This window comes from Galendromus occidentalis, unplaced genomic scaffold (assembly GCF_000255335.2).
Source record: "Galendromus occidentalis unplaced genomic scaffold, Mocc_1.1 scf7180000077476, whole genome shotgun sequence".
NCBI lineage: Eukaryota > Metazoa > Arthropoda > Arachnida > Mesostigmata > Phytoseiidae > Galendromus > Galendromus occidentalis.
Genome location: NW_003805464.1, coordinates 415146 through 433020, shown reverse-complemented (window position 1 = coordinate 433020; position 17875 = coordinate 415146). Strand labels below are relative to the sequence as shown.

Here is a 17875-nt window from a genome sequence, read left to right as displayed (position 1 = left end):
ACCAAAGTCGTCGGAAGCTCGCTCAGAACTCCGACCGTCCATTTGGAGGTGTTCTCCCGGCGTCGGTCGGGGACGATACACGATGTGTCAGAATAGGTTTCTCACATAAGTCGGCAGCGTCGAGAAACGCACCGGGACGTTCTGGAGCGTCGACCAATGGCGTTCGCGCGCGAGTGGAGCGCGGGACGACCACTCGGAGCCGCAGAACTCATCGAGACGGTTGCTTCGGCTGCTCGATACGAAAATGTCTCGCTAATTCATGCTCGTCTAGTACCAGCAGCGCACGAATCTGAAGCACATCGGCAAGCGCACAGAACGCGCAGCCACAGCAGGCTACAGGGAACCAGAGGAGAGGGAAGCAAGACTCTCACATCGATGAGAGCCGACCGGGGCAGTGAGCCGGCATACTAGAGCCGAAAGAGCAAGTCAGGCCAAATCTCCAAAACCACTGAGGGACCACGATAAGGGCCCTCATGCTGTAGAGCAGCTCTCTCAGATTTTAGTTCGGCCTCGTGCGTCCTCAAGTGCTCCGCTTCGTTGTGCTCCCCGCTCTCCCGACAGCGACGGGTTCCGATCGCTGCACTCGATCGAGAGCGGATCGGCCCACGTACAGAGACTTTGCGATCCTCCCTCGTCGCCGTTCCCATCTGCATCCTCCGTGATCGGCGGATTTTCCGTGCGGCTCACGTCGGTCGCTGCCTATGCCCGTCGCTCTTCCGAATCCCCCGATCACTCACGCTCAGTAGGAAAACGTCTCCGGTGGAAAAGTTCACTCGCGGAGTACGAAGTGCTCAGATGTTATGGAAGGTGTTCCGAATCAGCCGAATGGTTGAAGAGCCCTCTTCAGTGAAGTTGATCGTCGAGCTGAGTTGTGATCTTCGGAAAAATCATGTTGACCAGGCGCCTCGGGGCCCTGCTGAACGCAATAATACTCGCGCTCACCATTGAACAGAGCCAAGGCGACGTTAGCTTACTCAGCAACTGCCCAGGGGTCGACGAGCAGAAACTTCTGAACCCCGCGAACAAGGCTTTCCTCGCTCCGATCACTTTCCACGGACGCCTTCTGGCCAAATGGCAGGATGAGGAGCGGAATCTCCTCATAAAACTCAGAGTTCAAAAAGTGCTCAAGAACGGATTTACCACAAGCCTCACCGGCCGCGTGCTCAACATGACAGGAGTTTTCGAACCGCGGCCGCCGCTTCGGAGACTCAGGGAGTACAGTGATGTGGTCGTCGCTCTGATACGGGACGACGATCCGACGGCCACGACGAGTCGTCGTCCCGTACCATACGGCACGTGTCGCATGGAGCTCGAGAACGAACAGACACTGCTCGTGACCAACGGTCGTTATTTAGTGTACGCGAGACCGTTGACAAGTGCTCTGTCGTCTATGTTTCCCCGAGCAAATCTCACCGCGACAGCGCTTCCGGATCCATTTAGTCGGAGAGCGGGCCGGACCATTCACAGAGCCTTGTGCGAAGACTGCGGTAAGTGAATGTCTCCCCTTTTCCCAGTGGAAACGTTGCTCGAAATTTTCTCTTGCTTCGAGGAACGAGACGAAATTGGCAGGAAATCCGATGAATGGGAATCATCTGCTCAAGATCTTCGCGGGGAGGGGCACAAAGTACCTACTCATGATGCACCGCAGACGCCGGGGTAATCGTAATGAGACCGAGCAGCGACTCGATCTGAGAGTTGTCATTCTGAAATGTAATCTAATCTAATCCAGACCAATCCGACCCAACAGTACAAAAGAGGCGAGCACTGGTTTAGGAGCGTCTTTGTGGAAACCTCACGGTACTTGAGCGAGGCCGCCCAGCTCGTAACGATTGGTCGTACATATAGACCGAGAACCGTAACCAGACGTCACTGTATGCCACCTGGCTGCCGCCGATAAACAAAGGACGTCGCCGCTCTAATACGCCGTCGGTTATCCGAATGAATGTGCATTGAGTAGGCGCGGGGTTTGTCTCTACTGCTCGAACTACGCACGGTAATAAGCAGATTGTCCATGCGAGATAAAGCCTCCATCAGAGAAGACCTTCATTAAGCAACGAGGAAATTAGGCTCCGTCCGCCAAGCCGTGGGACAGCAAACGTAAACTTGTTTCGTTCAAGTTTCCCGAAACATTTTCCCGCTCATATCGCACTGCGTTATCGAGAGTCTCCGTCGACACCAATGTCGGATGCTTCGCCGAACTAGCGGAGGGAAGCTCTGGAAATGTTTACGTTCGCCTTCGAGATGTGAGTCTAGAAAACTCGTTCCCAGCTCAATTACTTTCCATGAGAGCGGAATCGGGCGAAACAGTTGTGAGCCGTTGTTTGTTAGCACATGTTTGTCTCTCTCTTTATTTTCTGTGAGAAGATGAGACTCGATTGAGGTGCAGGTACATAGTATCTCATAGATACCCTTCGTACTAGCCTGTCTGACAGAGACTCTAGTTCTCCCTCGGCTCGGATTTCTGATGGGCGGGAAGGGGGTGGCTAAAGAATTCCGGTGAAGTTTCCGAGCTGTTCACAGTGAATACCAGTAGAGATATTCGTACCCGCGCCCGTTTGCCATTTTAGAGAAGACCGACATCCACTATCCAGGCTATAAAGAGCTGCTTTTCAAGCTCCCTCACTCGTTCGCTAATTGCGGGGAGACGCTTCTGATCTAAGAGAGTAGTAAATTGTAGTAGGTAATTCCCTCCGTGAGCGAAGCATTCCTCCGTGAGAGATTGTCGAGCCTATCGTCTGCTACTGATACTCTGACGAGTGATGGGGTTCGCGGCGCATACTTTTCCCCGCGCTATCTCGCTTGTTAACTCCCGCGTATTCGGCCAGAAGTCCCGCCTAGTAGTAGTCCCGCCTAGTAGTAGTCCCGCCGATAGCTATTGATGAGCAGATATGAGCTCGCCCCGGTGGACCATAGCCCAACGCCTTCGTATCACTCGGCACCTTGTTTTATGCAGCAATGACGAATTAGATTGCGGAGGAGAGAAACGCGGAATCGACGTCACGGTCGACGTCAGGGGCTTTTCATGGAACTCTTGCTCTCAATGTGACTTCATTGACACCTCATTCCCGAATACCGAAAGCGATATTTTGCACGTGGATGTGTGAATTCGATGAAGGGTCAACAAGCGGACGACTCATCGGAAGCGACGCCTTTCGCAAACATCGGAGAAAAACTTGATTATCGCTATCGGGCGGTGATCATCGTTGGTACCGAGGGCATTATTATTGTTCATATTCGATCCTGTTCGTCGTGCTGGATCTTCGCCCTCTGATTCGCGCGGAGTAAAGCTCGGGAATAGAGCTAACGATAAGGGTCTCTGCAAGGGATGAGTCTGTGGAGCCATCTGCATCCCTTCGAAGATCCGCATTAGGGGAAGCTGGATCCAGGGACGCTGCTGAACCTATTATACATATAAGACTCTAGGTATTGACTACGGGAGCGAGATATTTAGCCCCCCCTGATGCCATTTATGCTTAGCAGCCGTCCATCAGTTCCGATTGATGCGCTTCTCGGCCGAAGTCCTCGTTGATTTTTCCTTCCATGAACCCCTCTTCGCTTGACTGAGACCCATGTCGCACATGCCGCTCTGGTGGTAGAGCTCTGCCCGCGTCCTGCAGTCAACTCGATCGTAGTCGATCCATTCGGCCATCTCCGGTCCTTTGAGGGATGGGCATCTCGGGGAGACTCCTGGCGTCTGAAAGAAAAACTCTGTCTAGCGTGTCCTCTCCTCGAAAGTTGTAGCCTGAGTTGCTGATCATCAAGCGTAGCGAGCCGTACCAACGAATAAGTAAACTCTCTGGGGTTTTTCACTTGTCGTCGGCTAGAAAAATGTCGTTCGTGGCCCTAACGGAAGCTCGGAACTCAGCTAAACGAACGCTCCGCGCATAGTCGGTGCCATCCGTCAGCGAAGAACAACTCTAGCTCTGGAAAAATTACACAAACAATGTGTGGATACTCGATGAAAGACAGAGACGCCGCAGGGACGAACGTCAACAAATAAATAAGTTATCATCGTAACCGGCTCAAAGTCCAGCAAAGAACGTTACATTTTATGAAGAAATCATCACAAAACCGAAACATCGTAACGAATCCGTGCAGCGCGTGGTTTCGTGTCCTTGTCGCAGTTCGCAGAGTTCTCCGCTCAGGCTGAGTCCCCATTTCTAGACCACGATCTCAACTCGTAACATGCGGCTACCACTCGAGATTGATCACAAGCAAGTGTGAATCCGAAGAGGGTTTTTCGAAAAAGTCGATTCAACATCAGAGATGATTTGCAATATTTTGTCCTGCGGGAGCGACAGATGTGACGGGGGGTCCGTATCCGATCGCACAACTTGCTGAATCGGCTATTTAGAATTCTATCTAGCAACAACTGCTCGTGTGTCCGTGCCATCACTGATCTTCGTGCAACGGAGCGCCCCGCTGCTTCATGCAATTCCGATGCTCAAAAAAATATATTCAGAGAAAGCTCCCCACTGCTACATGACATTGAAATTTTGACTTGCTCGGCACACCGGATGGAAACGAGCTGCAGGCGACAGTCTCGAGCTCATTCACGAGTCGCTTGAGTAGGTACTCGTGAAATTCATTCCGGAAACATGCCAGGCTGGGTGATTTTACATCGAGAGCCCATGTCGGCGTCGAAAAATCCATTAGAGTTATCGTGAATGTTCCCCGGGGAAGAGTTCGAATCTTCCCAATATTTGCAAGGCTCGGCCGAAATTTCGTTCGTTTCGCACGCTCGCCATCCTTTCGTGCCTCCAATTTTCCCCTGTGAGTGCTGGAGGAACGAGGGAAGACGGAAGCTCGGACGGTCGGCTGGTCTAACAAAGGTATCGTCGCGGTCATCACAAGTTAGAGGAACCTAGCGAGCTGGCATGATTGTTGTTTCTGGCGAACCACATTATCTCCATCATCCTCATGCTGTTGGCAAGCGTTTGATCCACCGCTCTTCGCCGGCAATCCGCCCTGTTGGGTCTCGGACCGACAGCGGCTCCTCTGATCAGCTCTGTATAGTTTATTAGATCGAGCGGGCGGTGGTGGCGGCAAAATGGCCACGTCGGGCCATGCAGTCAACCAGCAAGTCAACACACCAACCAGCCATCCTTCGAGCTTGTGATGCTGCCGCTGTTGAACTAGAAAAGCACGTAGACGGCTCATGACTTTTGGGGAAAATGTTCGCTGCACAACCAGTTGTCGGCAGCTGTGTCTGTCGCGAAGAGTTCTTGCGACAGCTGTCGTGGATAGATGGGGCATTCTTCCAGGAATTTCGCGTTGTCCCGGGGCACGAGCAATAAATACTTACTTCATTCCTCTATGAATATGGCGAAGAGCAAATAAGGTCAAACGAATTTCCGCATGCAAGTTCGTCTTTTCGATTGGGAACGCAATGGTAAAAACTAATTAAACCAGAAATTATGACTGAAACTGACTCGAAGTAATTTTCTTCCCCTGACTTCCGGGGGGAAGGCAATTATCTTGACAAGGGAAGTGCGAGTCACTATCAGGGAAGCGTGCTCTCCACGTGGTTGAGAATGCTCAACACCAGAGGCTTCTCGGACTTGAAGCATTCTCAGCAGCGCAGCGGGTGTCAAGCACCTCTTTTCCTGAACAAGGGCCTGGGCAAAGCTTCCTTCCGCTCGCGTTCGCTGAAGCATGCTGGGTGTATCGACTCTGCCAAGAAACTCCGTAAACCAACAATCTCGACTGACTAGAAAGGGTCGGTTGAATGAATCGACTGTGAAAGCGTGCTAAAAGAGCCACGTGTGTTCGAAGGCGTTAAGCTCCGAATCATGGTCAGATATTGTATCGGAATTGTCCAGCCCGTGGTAGCGGTGATTTTTAGCCAACAGGTGCAGAATTTCCGCTGTAACCTGGAAGAATAGAGAGGGCGGTGGGGGCTAAGTCACGGACATCCAAAAATTCCCCGAGATTCAATCGACGTTCCTATAGAGCTCCCGAGATATCCGAATTATTCCGTTCCCCCGTCGATTCTAGGTCTCATAAAGGAAATCGGAAGCCGATCTTCTACTACTCGCCGCTGCGGGACCTAGATGGGTCAACATCGATTCTTAGAGTTAACGGTCACACTGCTTTCCCTGGTTGAACAGTTTCACACTAGATTCCTGTTTGCCTGAACTTTTTTCTCGCTTCTTTTCAGTTCTCAAGCCCGCTTCAGTCAAGGCTCGTCGGATAAGGATGACAGTGAGACCGCTCCAACGGCTCCGTTTGAGGTGCACAATACGCGGGAATCCCATACCGTGGGTATATTGGACGAAAGACGGTCAACCTCTCAAAAACGATAACCGGTGAGACTAAAGATTGAATCGCCGAATGTGAACCTACTGTCAGTGAACTTGCGAGGGTAACGCTCTATGGGTGAGGTTTTCCCAAGTATAGAACGGGCGATCCTCAGAGCTCCGGGATCAGCGGGGGCGGATGTTCAATGGAAGAGGTCGCGAGATACTCGACAAAGGTGGCGCGCATATGCCAGCATCATACTTTATTTACGTATCAACATCTAAACTCGAAGAAACTAAGCCAATCATCATTCAACTCGTACCGCGAAGTCTACTGATAGCAGGATTTGGCGCACTCAATGACTCACGAGTACGCCGGAGAAACTAATGAAAAATTGGAGACATGCCCGACGACCGCCTATATCGTTGTTGGACCCTTCGATAAATTGATCGTTGAAGCTCTTTGCATTGGGACTAAGTGAGGCAGCGTTTCTCCGGAATGTTCTCCCCGGCTTTGACCAAATTCGAATAATTTGAAACATTTCCAAAATGACGGCTATCAGTGGACTTTCGACTTGAGCCACGTAACCGTCACCAATCAAGTCTTCGACCATCCCTCCGGAGGAGACTGACTTGACTCCGAATGCGTATGTACAGTGAAAACTCGTCGGGAACAATTGATCGCAGACTTCAAATCAGTCTTTCTTCGCTCTCGACCGCGTTGCGACGCCCTCCTTCTTGTCACCGTCGACTTTCTTCGCTGAGCTTGCCTTCGCGTGTTCTTGTTCTTCATCGTCGCCCTCATCTGGGGTATCTCGGTACAAGAACAACGGTTTGATTTCACCCTTGACCAGAGCAACGAACAGCGGAACGCCGACGCAGAGGGGTACAAGATACAGAAGCGCGGGCTGGGCGTGCTTGAACACCGTCATTACAATCACCGTCAGAATCAGGCCGAGAACGTAAGCGGCAAACGAGAGGCTGAAGTAAAGCTTAGAGTCGGTTCCTTTGCTGAGATCGTAACGGAGCAACAGGGCGATGAAAATTCCTGGGATGACAATATCGCCCAATCCGAGCATGGCGAAGTGCTTGCCCCAGACGCCGTTCTCGAGGAAGTCCTGAGGGAAGACAAGTTTGATGGGGGCCTCGAAACTCTTCGCAACAGTCACCATGACGTCGGTCCCGAACACCCAGAACACGTCATAGACGAAAAGCCCGCCAAGGAGGATGCATCCGGTGGCTACGGAGTTCAGATGCAATAACGTGATACCGTTATGAGCGAAGGCGAGTCCGAACAAATTATTGGCGATCCAATGCTTCTTCACGAGATACCAGCCGCCGAAGACGGCTGCGATCCCGATTCCGAGAATGTCGTAATGATCGAACTTCAAATCGAAAATCATGCTGTTCGCCGTCGTCCGCCTCATTGACGTGTGGTACTCGTCGTTCTTGATGAGGTCTTGGGGAACGATTTTCCGCAGAACTGGGCTGATCGTCGCGGCCAGGGCGAGGACTCCGATCAGGAAGAAGTAAAGCGTGAGCAACATATTGACGTGTTCCTTGCCGAAAATCTTAAAAACCACGTATAAACCGAAAAGAGCACACGACGCGATCAGCGGAAACATCATCGCGTCCTTCGTCGACATCGTTTCGGTTTGTTCTCCATTGGCTTTCTGATTTTTCTGCTGTTGGGCCGAACTGAAACTTCCGAAGATGATCGGTATCACAGACATGATGAGGATGCTGCAGTAGGCTGTGACGAGACCGGCTGTCGTCGCCTGGTACTTCACTTTCTCCGTATCCGATGCGTTTTCAGCGGCTTGCGCCAGAAAACTCCGACCCAGCTCTAGAAATTCACCCATATCGAACTTTCGGTTCCTGTCACACTTGAGGATCAACGCCGGCCAGCTGGCTGCTCCTGTCTGCTCGCGTGTGCCGTGTGGCAGCAGAGAAAGAGGGGGATAGTGAGTGTTGGAGTTCTGCTCTTCTTGCAATAATACGATCGAAGCAGACGATCGCCTCCACGAATGAACGCGTTCCGGGAGCTGGGGCATAAGCGCGAATTTCAAAAATGCTCTGCCTGGGCGCGGGGACACGGGGCCATCGGGTTTTTCAGAACTGGTTTTTTTTTAGCCCCGGCTCAAAAATAACCTCAGCGGATCGGGCTTCGCTCGATGTTGAATCCGGTTCACACCTCCCTTGAATATTAAATTTTGAATCGTCTTCCCTTGCAGTCGTATCGTGATACGGAATAAGAGACGTCGTTCTCGGCTAGACGTCAGCTCCGTCGGTGCGGCGGATGCTGGGGAATATCGATGCTGGGCTTCCAACGTCGTCTCGCAGACTGCAGTCAGTGATAAGATTGAAGTTTTTGTCAAGGAGATTGTGTTCGAGAGACATTCGCCTTGGTTCAACAAAGCGTCCACAGGTAATTCGCCAGTCCCTTCTCCTTCAGCCTCGGAAAGGGGAGAAGGGGTAGCATGAGTGGATGAAATGGATGTTCTTCTCCATGGCGTTGTCAATGAGAAAGAAGGAGCGCGGGGGGTCATGCTCGATTTTCAGATCGGGAACGATTACCGTCAATCGATTGATTTCCACCCTAGGTCCCGCTGCGCGAGTGCCTCCGGAGAGTTTGGGCAGTGATTGTCCCACGGATCTCTATTGTTTGAACGGTGCGACCTGCATTTACATGGAGTCGATCAAGGAACCGTCGTGCATATGCCCCGAAGACTACCATGGTCCCAGATGCGGTAGTAAACTGGTAAAGCTTGCGCCGGGCACCGACACCGGTATGTCGTGGCGAGGTATGACCCCTTAACACAATTAACACCCTTCAATATGCGTTGTCTCTGATCCTCCTGAGATGAACGTCGATATTAGTCGAGTTCCGTTGCGTAGTCCCCCTTTGGGAATTCACTCGATCCCGAAACAATCCAAGCATCGTTATGTGCCCTTCTAGCGGATTGACGTGGTAGAAAAGAGAGTTTCCTCTATGTGACAATTTTTCTCCGCTTACAATATGATCATTTGCTCTATCAACAGAGGATTATTTCCTACGCGCGCTACAAATTCAACCGAAGTGGGGCAGATCGAGTTCACCGCGAGGCACCAAGCGATAGTATTCACCTCCAATAGAGTTAGTCAAAAGAAAAAGTATTACGTGAGAGTTTATCTTCGAGTCCTGTACACAGTCACACGTCAAACCTCAGGTGAGTTTCCCTTCCGAAAAAAGGGGTGTGGGATGTGTCTATGGGCCGGGTGTGAGACAAAGGTTCACGAGGCTGCGACTTCTTCGCGGGGCTTCCGAAATCTTCGCACCTCCACGCTCAGCTTCTCGGTCCATTCGAGCGCGAGAGACTCGATGACATCATATAGTGTCTGCCTAGCGTCACAATTCGTTGAAGTCTTTCTGGGCCAATTTTACATTTGATGACGTTACCTGCTTGTTTACGAGTCTACTGCCCACCGAACGATGACTTACTTGGGCGTCGTCAACAATGAGGCCAGAGCCCATATGTCATGTACCCATCGTCTGGTAGCACTCCGCACGGAGAGCCCCCTCGATTGTGGGCGCAAACATTTGTGCATGCTGGAGGAAAACATGAGAATGGTATATCCTATCCGGAAGAGAGGTTTCTATGCATTGCTCCTATTTCGTGTGCGTTTCTACGGAAGTTCTCTGTTCGGGAAAATTGAAACTCGCTGGCTTCATGGTCAGACACACGGACGCCCACCATTGAACGGTTGTGCGGTTGCGCAGGACAGAGTACCAGCCAGCGGAGATCTATCTTCTATTCTTCTCGTTTCAGGGAAGCCACTGTAGACCACCGCAGACTGAAAGCAAAGTCAGTCGATCGCCCTGCAGGCGCCGGGGGCGGCCCCGCTTCTCGGCCTTCGAGCACGAGGCGCCATTGAAGCAAGGAATAAATTATCTTTATCTGACTATAGAATCGTGCTTCTCACATACATAGTGTCAGCTGAATGTAGCCTCGAGAAGTGCCCTCAAGAGGGAAGAGGTTGCTCGAACGATTCCCAAAAAAAGGAATACAAAGCTACGTGCTGGAGAGACAAGAAATCCCCGAGCGAGTCTAGGACTGGATAGATGACGTCTCGTTCGAGTGAGTATATCTGAAGAAAGTGGTGACACAAGCGACGCGTCCAACGAGTTTTATTTCGAGACTATGAACTAAACTTCCGAACTTGAACCGCATCCTCCACACGACTTCACTCTGAATCTTGGGAGCTGAAGTTTTGGAACAAGTACTCGCTCAATGAAAGCTGACCTCGGGTTTCGTTTGATATGTACAATCGATCATAGCGCTTCAGAAGCAGGAAAACGTCTCCTGTGGGGAGAAAATTACCATTAGAAAACGGCGTTGCAGATTACGTCATGCCCTTGTGGAAAATCGACTAAACTGTCGATCGAGCTCGCCCATTCCGTATCGGTGCTCAGTGTCGGCATTATAGCTTCGAACTGTGTTTTCAAGCGTTTCCGGGCCCGAATTGGCATGCCTTCAATGGTGTCAACTTTTTTTAAATTCACTGGATCGATCCGCCGGCTAAGTCTCTCGCTCAACATAGGTGGCTGATCGCTCGCATTGACACAGACACAGACACGAGCTTTGTGTTAGAGGATTAATATCGATGAAGAAAATGGTGGCTTCGAGCACGAGCTTAAATCTCAAGTCATAGAAGTCGGCAGCGAACTCCGAACGCAGCGGTAGAAGTCCGGAGACCCTCCGCTTCGGGGATGCCCAGCAGTCTAAACAAGTCATGTCGACCTCCTGTGCGAGGTGACGAAAGATGACGTCCAGAAACCATCTCCCGAGTCCGCCAGAGCCTTTCCGACTCAAGATTTCCTAGCTACAAGTTGTTGCTCGTTTTTCCCTCCTTTCTTAGGCTCAGATTCGATCGATTCGGGAGAAACTCAAAAAGACGATTTAAATGTGTTTATCATTTATCAGAAGCGCCGACAAGCTCGTCAACACAGATTTATCAAAAGCAGCACCGGTTTTTTTCCGATATTTTCGACTACTCGCAGAGAAGCCTCGTTTTTCATTACCGGGTCCTACACTTTGTGACAATGATGAAAATGATTTTTCTGATAAAGGATCCACTTACCAACTGAGATGTTCTGTTCACTGATGAGGGTCTGCAACGCTCGGAGCTCACACATGAGCGCGTGGTTCCCGAACGTGAAATAAGTCAACTGGCGACCCGCCCTTGAAGCCGCCATCCACTGGATAAGAAACTTCAGACGGGCGTCCCCGCCAAAAGCCCCGCACCCCCAATTGCCGGTCGCCAGACACGATCTAGGGAAGCCCGGGGTTTGGAAGCCGCAAAACGCCTGCAAGAATTCAGTCGGTCGAGAACTTGTTCCTTGCCTGTATGCTCTTCCCCGTTCCGTATTTCTTCATAGAATGTTCACCTTGACCAATTCTCGAAGAACTTTGTCCACGGCAAACTGCTCTCGCTGTTCCCGTTTCCCCCGATGTTCGAGTGCGTCTATGGCGACGATCTGCGTGTACTTCCGGTCCCAAGGATCGCGCTCTGCGAAATCTGAGACGTTTCCGGCCCATCGGAATTCATCACTGAAGCCTGAGATCGAGGGAGGAGGCCTCCACTTATTCGCGTTCTCGCCTGGAGTTGAGATCGGCCCCTGCGATGGTCTCGACCGGGGTACAAACCTTCGTGTTGATTAAAACGTTCTACGCCGGTAACGAGCAATGCTTCGTCATCCTCTAGTGCCTCGGTGAAAAGTCTCGCACATATGAGCTCAGGATACAACACGAACAAGATCTCCTCTTGAACGCAACCGTCGCGTAATACCCCTCCGCCCACTTTTCGGTTCGCGAAGTCAACCTGAAAGGAAGGATCGTCTAATTAGACGGTCTACGATTTTCCTAGAGCTTACTTGGAGGCAAAATGTCGACGTTCTTGGGGTGGACTCCAGAATTCTTCTGTCGTCCCGTAAAAAAAAATTGGGGTTCCCCCCACATGAACCGCGATATCTCGGTTACCATTGCTCGCATCGTCTCGAAGCTTGTGGCGTCGCATTCCCGGAGCTTTTCTACATCTAATTAGACGGTCTATGATTATCCTGGAGCTTCCTTCCGCGGGTCATTCTTAATTGAACGAGCGAGCTTCTCACGTCCGAGGGAATCAGAGTTGTCCTACTCACCATCAACATTCCATATCCTTGGTCCTCGATCAAACCCTCTGAAGTTACGAAGGCCTGCTGGAGTCGGGCCTGACTACTTTCCCAGCCTAGACTGCAGCGGAGTCTCACCCGAGTGAAGGTTATATTACCGACCGGCACTGCAAAAATGACCAATGCGTTCCATGAATACTTTCCCGGATGAATTCCTTCACCACTATCTGATGGAGTTCCAATCGTGATTGAGCAAACTCCGACGAGCTGATCACCAGAAATTTCGATTACGATTCACTGATCGAGATTTTTGTTCGACAGACCTTTCTCCGTCACTCGTCGGAAATAGTTCAACAGGCATCTGATCTTCTCCTTCCGGCAACTTCTTCTTTTTTCTCGAAAACAGCGATTGAATAGGGTGTGGAAGTTTATGCTCGGGTAATTATAGAATTGAGTGTCGGGCTTCGTGGTATTCCTCCGCGGAAACGTTGAAAGGAACGCATTGGCCAGAAGGCAGGACGCCTGCTTTTGGGACATCGTTATACTGTGTGAGCGTCCTGTGAACGAGAGCGAATTATTCCTCGAGTAGCGGCACCATTCGTTTCTATTGTACTTAGCGTGATATCTGTGTATCACGATCCGAAGAGAGCTCTGAGACCTTCGGTGAAAAAATAAAAAAGTTAAAACTCACACCTTTGGTCAGCAGGGGCAGCGGTCTTGTGCATATATCCGGCATTCGAAGAGCCAGCTTGATTATGGACGGCAGGAGGTTCTCGAAGAATGAGGCTCTCTCATCCCGCGTCATCTCTTCCAAGAAATCTTCAAGCTCTTCCATATCCCAGGAGAAACCACCATTATAATCTAGGATTGCTCCCTGGAACATGGAATGCTGATAGTTACCACGGCTGTGACGGAGAGAGCTCGATCGCAAGATGAGGTTCGAATATCGAGAGAAAATCCGACTTCCACGTATTCGAATACTGACCCTCAGATCGTGGAATGAGTTTATCGGAGCGAGCAAACTTCTCTCAATCAGCTTCCAGCGAGAGATTTGGGTACCATCGGAATCCATATACAGCGAACGAGGTGAATAAGGCATTTTCACATGGTGTTGGTCCCAGATATCGCTGCATTCCGGAGGGGAGGATTTCGGAACATCGTTCCCTGGTACGTACGGTGTCTGAAAACCGATGGAGTCGGATCATCAGACATCCCAACGGGCTAACTCTGCGGTATTGGGGTGGTGAACTCCTTTATCTCTCATTCCAATGTCTCTCTGATGAAGGGAGCGCGCAGGCTTGGACCCGATCGTTCCGAATACTGCGAGATCGCGACCGGGGCATATGCCTTTGATGGAACAGGTAGCTGTCGAACCTGCGCCATGCCTTTCGGCCGAGTGTCCTTTCTACAAGGGAATTTCGCTGACCTTTATGAGAACCGTGTGCTCGGCAGAGTCCTCCAAATCCCCGGGACGCCAGCTGATATCGCGAGGAAAACGAGTCAAATCTTCGGGCATTGAGCCCACTCCTTGGTCGAGGTCGAGGGGCAAAATTCGAATTTCGCACTGAGATTCCTGAAGCGTGACCCTGTTAGGTTTAGTGGGTCATGATCTGAGTGTGTGACAGAAATTAGAATTTCTCAGACCCTTAGCGGATTCGGAGATTCCTTCGTTTCTGACATCTCTTTTCACCCTTCCCGCTTCGCAACACAAATCTCCAGCCGAGCGTCTGTGGGAGACAATAATTTGAATAACTCACGCTTGAGTCGGCTTGGACTTCACTATGAGCATCTGCGGCATCGCGAGGTCCGCACATGGTCTCGGGAGGAGTATTTCCCCCAGTCTTCGAGTAGAACGTCTCCGGATTTCTGACATTCTTCTTCGTATCTCCGGGCGCCGCAAGGTGGTTCGAGCTGGAGCTCGGCGAGTCCTCGTCATTGACGTGCGAGTCCTCACCATCTGTCGAGTTGGACGTATCGCGTCTGAGCTCTGGAGATGCTTCCCGCTCTTCATCAGGTTTTCCTCCTGTCTGCCCACAGATCGAAATTGTTGCTCGGCTCGGAGACGAGGCTGTTCGAACGTTGGACTGTCCGTTCATCGCTTCCGAGCCGGCTTCTGAGGTATCAGCTTGGGAACGGACTATTCTGTTTCCCGCTCCTGAATCCTGATTCCCGTCCAGTGTCTGTACTCTCATGAGCCCCACTTCTCCGAGCCGGGGTTCCCTCGGAGCGGAGAAAAATTCGGCGATGGAACTCTGTTTGAATCGTTTCGCCGGTGGTTTTACCGGGCTCATCGCGGCATCTTCCCTCTGAGTGAATTCACATTCGCTCGCACTGACACCAAGATCCAATAAAATCGAACGAGGCTTTTCCGCGACTATCCTCTCACTCGATCAGCTGACAAGCGTCAACTCGCTTTCGAAGTTTCAATCAACAGATGGGGGGCTCTCACGGGTGGCCTGTGGTAGTATTCTCGACTGGATGGAAGGTGATAAGCCCGAAGCTCTCTCCAATTGATGACATCGTCTAGTTCCTGTCCTAGTCTTAGGAACATTTCGTCCGGTAGTCCGGAAGACAGTGTCAGAGCTTCGAGGTGCGATCTTTGGCATACCGAGCTTCCCTTCTATCGAATCCAACATGGCGGCCTCCTCTGTTTGTTGATCCATTGCGCTGCTCGAGAATAGAACGTCTTCGGACGTCGGAGCATCGGAAATCGAAATACGATGTTTTAAGGCATCCAGCCGAGAATGGTAGGTGGATACCCAGATGACGCCGCTTGACTCCACGATATGCACTACTTCAGATCGGTAATCGAAAGCTTTGCAGGAATTCTCGACACCTCTGCCGTTGGCGCCAGCTCCCTCCGCAGGGCCCAAACGAGATCTTCGCCGAGTTTGGATCGGCAACATCGAGAAGCGGGTCACAGAATGTACTCTGTTGAAGATTTTCTCGAAACATGGCAAAGTCGTGGATTTCGATTTCCTCATCAACAAGACAGGTCCTCAGAAAGGACTTCCTCGAGGTTTCGCCTTCATCACATATGAGAATGAGGAGCAAGCTGAGACGGTAAGAGATTGGATTAAGAAATTAAGAAATTGAGTGACCCTGACTCAAGTTGGAGTATCAGCTTTCTGCATATTTCGAAGGTAGGCTCGCCTCGCCGCATCTCGAGAGACCGCTGATGTCGTTATCCCATTGTTACAGGCGATTCGATCCTTGAATGGATTGCAACTACAAGGCAGGCGTCTTTCCGTGAGTTTTGCTCAAGAGATGCCGCAACCGGAACAGAAGGCGAAGAAAGAGGTTACCCCGGTAGCAGCTGTCAATAAGGACGTCAATTCACAGATTCAAGCGATCGAAGCCAAACTGCGAGCTATGGAGAGGAAATCAGATGCCGACCTGGATGAGGTTTTGAGCGCCTCGACGAGCTGCTCGGTCAAGGTCCTCAATTCGGTTCTTCGGCTCAAGTCGGATGATCATAAAAAGCAGTCGAGAACCCAGAAACCCTATCAACGACCGCGTCGGTAGCTGGAGCTCGCGAATTAGCCAATTAGGTAGGCTGCGAGACAAATAATCAAATCTCCTGAAATGACAGCGAGGAGAGAGGTTGTATCCTCTTTTGGAGAAGTTTTACGCTCCGAGGAGATCGACGGGATGAACAGATACCGGCGAAGAGCCCGAACTCGATCTCATTTTCTAGTCGGCGCCGTATATATACGTAGGTCAACGGATTGTTCGCATCAAGCATGAGATGCGACTTGTGTACAGATATCATGCGATGACATCACGAAGTGCCCCGTGCTTAGGGAGGATGCCGGAGCCGATCATCTGATGGTGGTTGTGGTTGATGTGTAAGAATAAAGGAGGGTGTGATTACTTGTAGATAAAAGCCGAACCGTCGATGACACAGCTCGACAGCCAAATCGTTACAAAGAAAGTGATAGCTATTTCGGGGTAAACCGGGGGCGCTGAATCCGAATTTCATAACAGTTTTTCTCCATCAGGTCTAGTTTTTCCGAAATTTCAATTTTTCGATTTTTTGCCATTTTTCGTCTTCAAAAAATTCTAGCTCCGCCCCTGAGTGGACTAGATCGATGAAACTTTGGTGGCGGATAGACCTCGGTTGGGGCTACACCTGGCCGAGTTTTGGTGCAATTCGTCGCAGTGGTCTCTGAGCTAGAGCCATCGGAAACTAAAAAAAGAAGAAAAGAGTGGGAGAGGGACCTCTTAAAACGCACTTGACGGAAAAACTAGGACCTTTGAAGCGGTCTGACCTCGACAATTCGATCGAGGAGGCTTTGACGAGCATTTTGAGACCAAGCAGAGCAAAATCGGTCGATCCGTTCAGTTTTTATTCGCAAAAACATTGAAAATTTCAAAACGCCTTAAAGTCGGAATTCGTCTGTGCCGACTTTTAAGCTTCGAATACATAGCCCAGAAGCTCCGTCCCGTGAGCAGACAGAAACTGCTAGCGGGAGTGCTCAACGGGCCGCAGATCCGGCGACTCATGAAGGACCCAAACTTCATCGAATCGATCAACCCGGAGGAAGCCGCCGCCTGGGAATCCTTCGTCTCAGTCGCCACGAACTTCTTGGGGAACACGAGAGCTTCCAACTACGTGGAGTTGGTGCAGAGACTTGTAGAAAGCTTCCGCATTCTCGGATGTAGAATGAGTATCAAGGTTCATTATCTCCACGCCCACCTTGATCTATTCCCTGAGAATTTAGGGTCAATGAGCGACGAGCAAGGCGAAAGGTTCCATCAAGACATCAGCACCATGGAGGAGCGATACCAAGGGAGGTGGGATGAGTCTATGATGGCAGACTATTGCTGGAACCTCATGAGGGAAGCCCCTGATCGACCACATTCCAGACAATCGCTGACGGCTCGATTTGATGCGGATTGATCGACCTCGCTGATTTTACGGAAGATTCCAACGGCCCAACCGTCGAAGCTTCTGCTTAAAAGCCGGAACAGACGAATTCCGACTTTTAGGCGTTTTCAAATTTTCAATGTTTTTTGCGAATAAAAACTGAATGGATCGACCGATTTTGCTCTGCTTGGTCTCAAAATGCTCGTAAAAGCCTCCTCTATCGAATTGTCTAGGTCAGACCGCTTCAAAGGTCCTAGTTTTTCCGTCAAGTGCTTTCTAAGAGGTCCCTCTCCCACTTTTTTCTTCTTTTTTTGGTTTCCGATGGCTCTAGCTCAGAGACCACTGCTACGAATCGCACCAAAACTCGGCCAGGTATAGCCCCAACCGAGCTCTATCCGCCACCAAAGTTTCATCGATCTAGTCCACTCAGGGGCGGAGCTAGAATTTTTTAAAGACGAAAAATGGCAAAAAATCGAAAAAGTGAAATTTCGGAAAAACTGGACCTGATGGAGAAAATCTGTTAAGAAATTCGGATTCAGCGCCCCCGGTTTACCCCGAAATAGCTTTCACTTTCTTTGTAACGCGAAAAAAGTTTTTTTTTGTCGAGCTGTGTGA

General features: G+C 50.6%; 4 protein-coding genes across 4 annotated transcripts; 2 read left to right on the top strand and 2 right to left on the bottom strand.

The window, feature by feature from the left end:
• Positions 1 to 889: 889 nt before the first annotated feature.
• vn (membrane-bound neuregulin protein vein) lies at positions 890 to 9057 on the top strand. Its single transcript, XM_029111927.1, has 5 exons — positions 890 to 1487; positions 5585 to 5587; positions 6161 to 6308; positions 8474 to 8667; positions 8843 to 9057. Exons 1-5 carry the CDS (start codon positions 890 to 892, stop codon positions 9055 to 9057), a joined length of 1158 nt encoding a protein of 385 aa, XP_028967760.1.
• LOC100905780 (minor histocompatibility antigen H13) lies at positions 6464 to 8171 on the bottom strand. Its single transcript, XM_003744968.1, has one exon. It carries the CDS (start codon positions 8099 to 8101, stop codon positions 6935 to 6937), a length of 1167 nt encoding a protein of 388 aa, XP_003745016.1. The 5' UTR covers positions 8102 to 8171; the 3' UTR covers positions 6464 to 6934.
• A 1316-nt stretch (positions 9058 to 10373) lies between the features above and the next one.
• Parg (Poly(ADP-ribose) glycohydrolase) lies at positions 10374 to 13842 on the bottom strand. Its single transcript, XM_003744967.1, has 9 exons — positions 13817 to 13842; positions 13376 to 13570; positions 13084 to 13264; positions 12714 to 12947; positions 12421 to 12557; positions 11927 to 12101; positions 11668 to 11837; positions 11361 to 11586; positions 10374 to 10582 (listed from the first exon to the last, which is right to left on the bottom strand). The coding sequence occupies exons 2-9, from the start codon at positions 13487 to 13489 to the stop codon at positions 10464 to 10466; spliced, it is 1356 nt and encodes a 451-aa protein (XP_003745015.1). The 5' UTR covers positions 13490 to 13570; positions 13817 to 13842; the 3' UTR covers positions 10374 to 10463.
• A 1182-nt stretch (positions 13843 to 15024) lies between these two features.
• On the top strand, positions 15025 to 16276 carry LOC100899567 (probable RNA-binding protein 18). Its single transcript, XM_029111925.1, has 3 exons — positions 15025 to 15039; positions 15214 to 15453; positions 15592 to 16276. Exons 1-3 carry the CDS (start codon positions 15025 to 15027, stop codon positions 15913 to 15915), a joined length of 579 nt encoding a protein of 192 aa, XP_028967758.1. The 3' UTR covers positions 15916 to 16276.
• The last annotated feature ends 1599 nt before the right edge of the window (positions 16277 to 17875 follow it).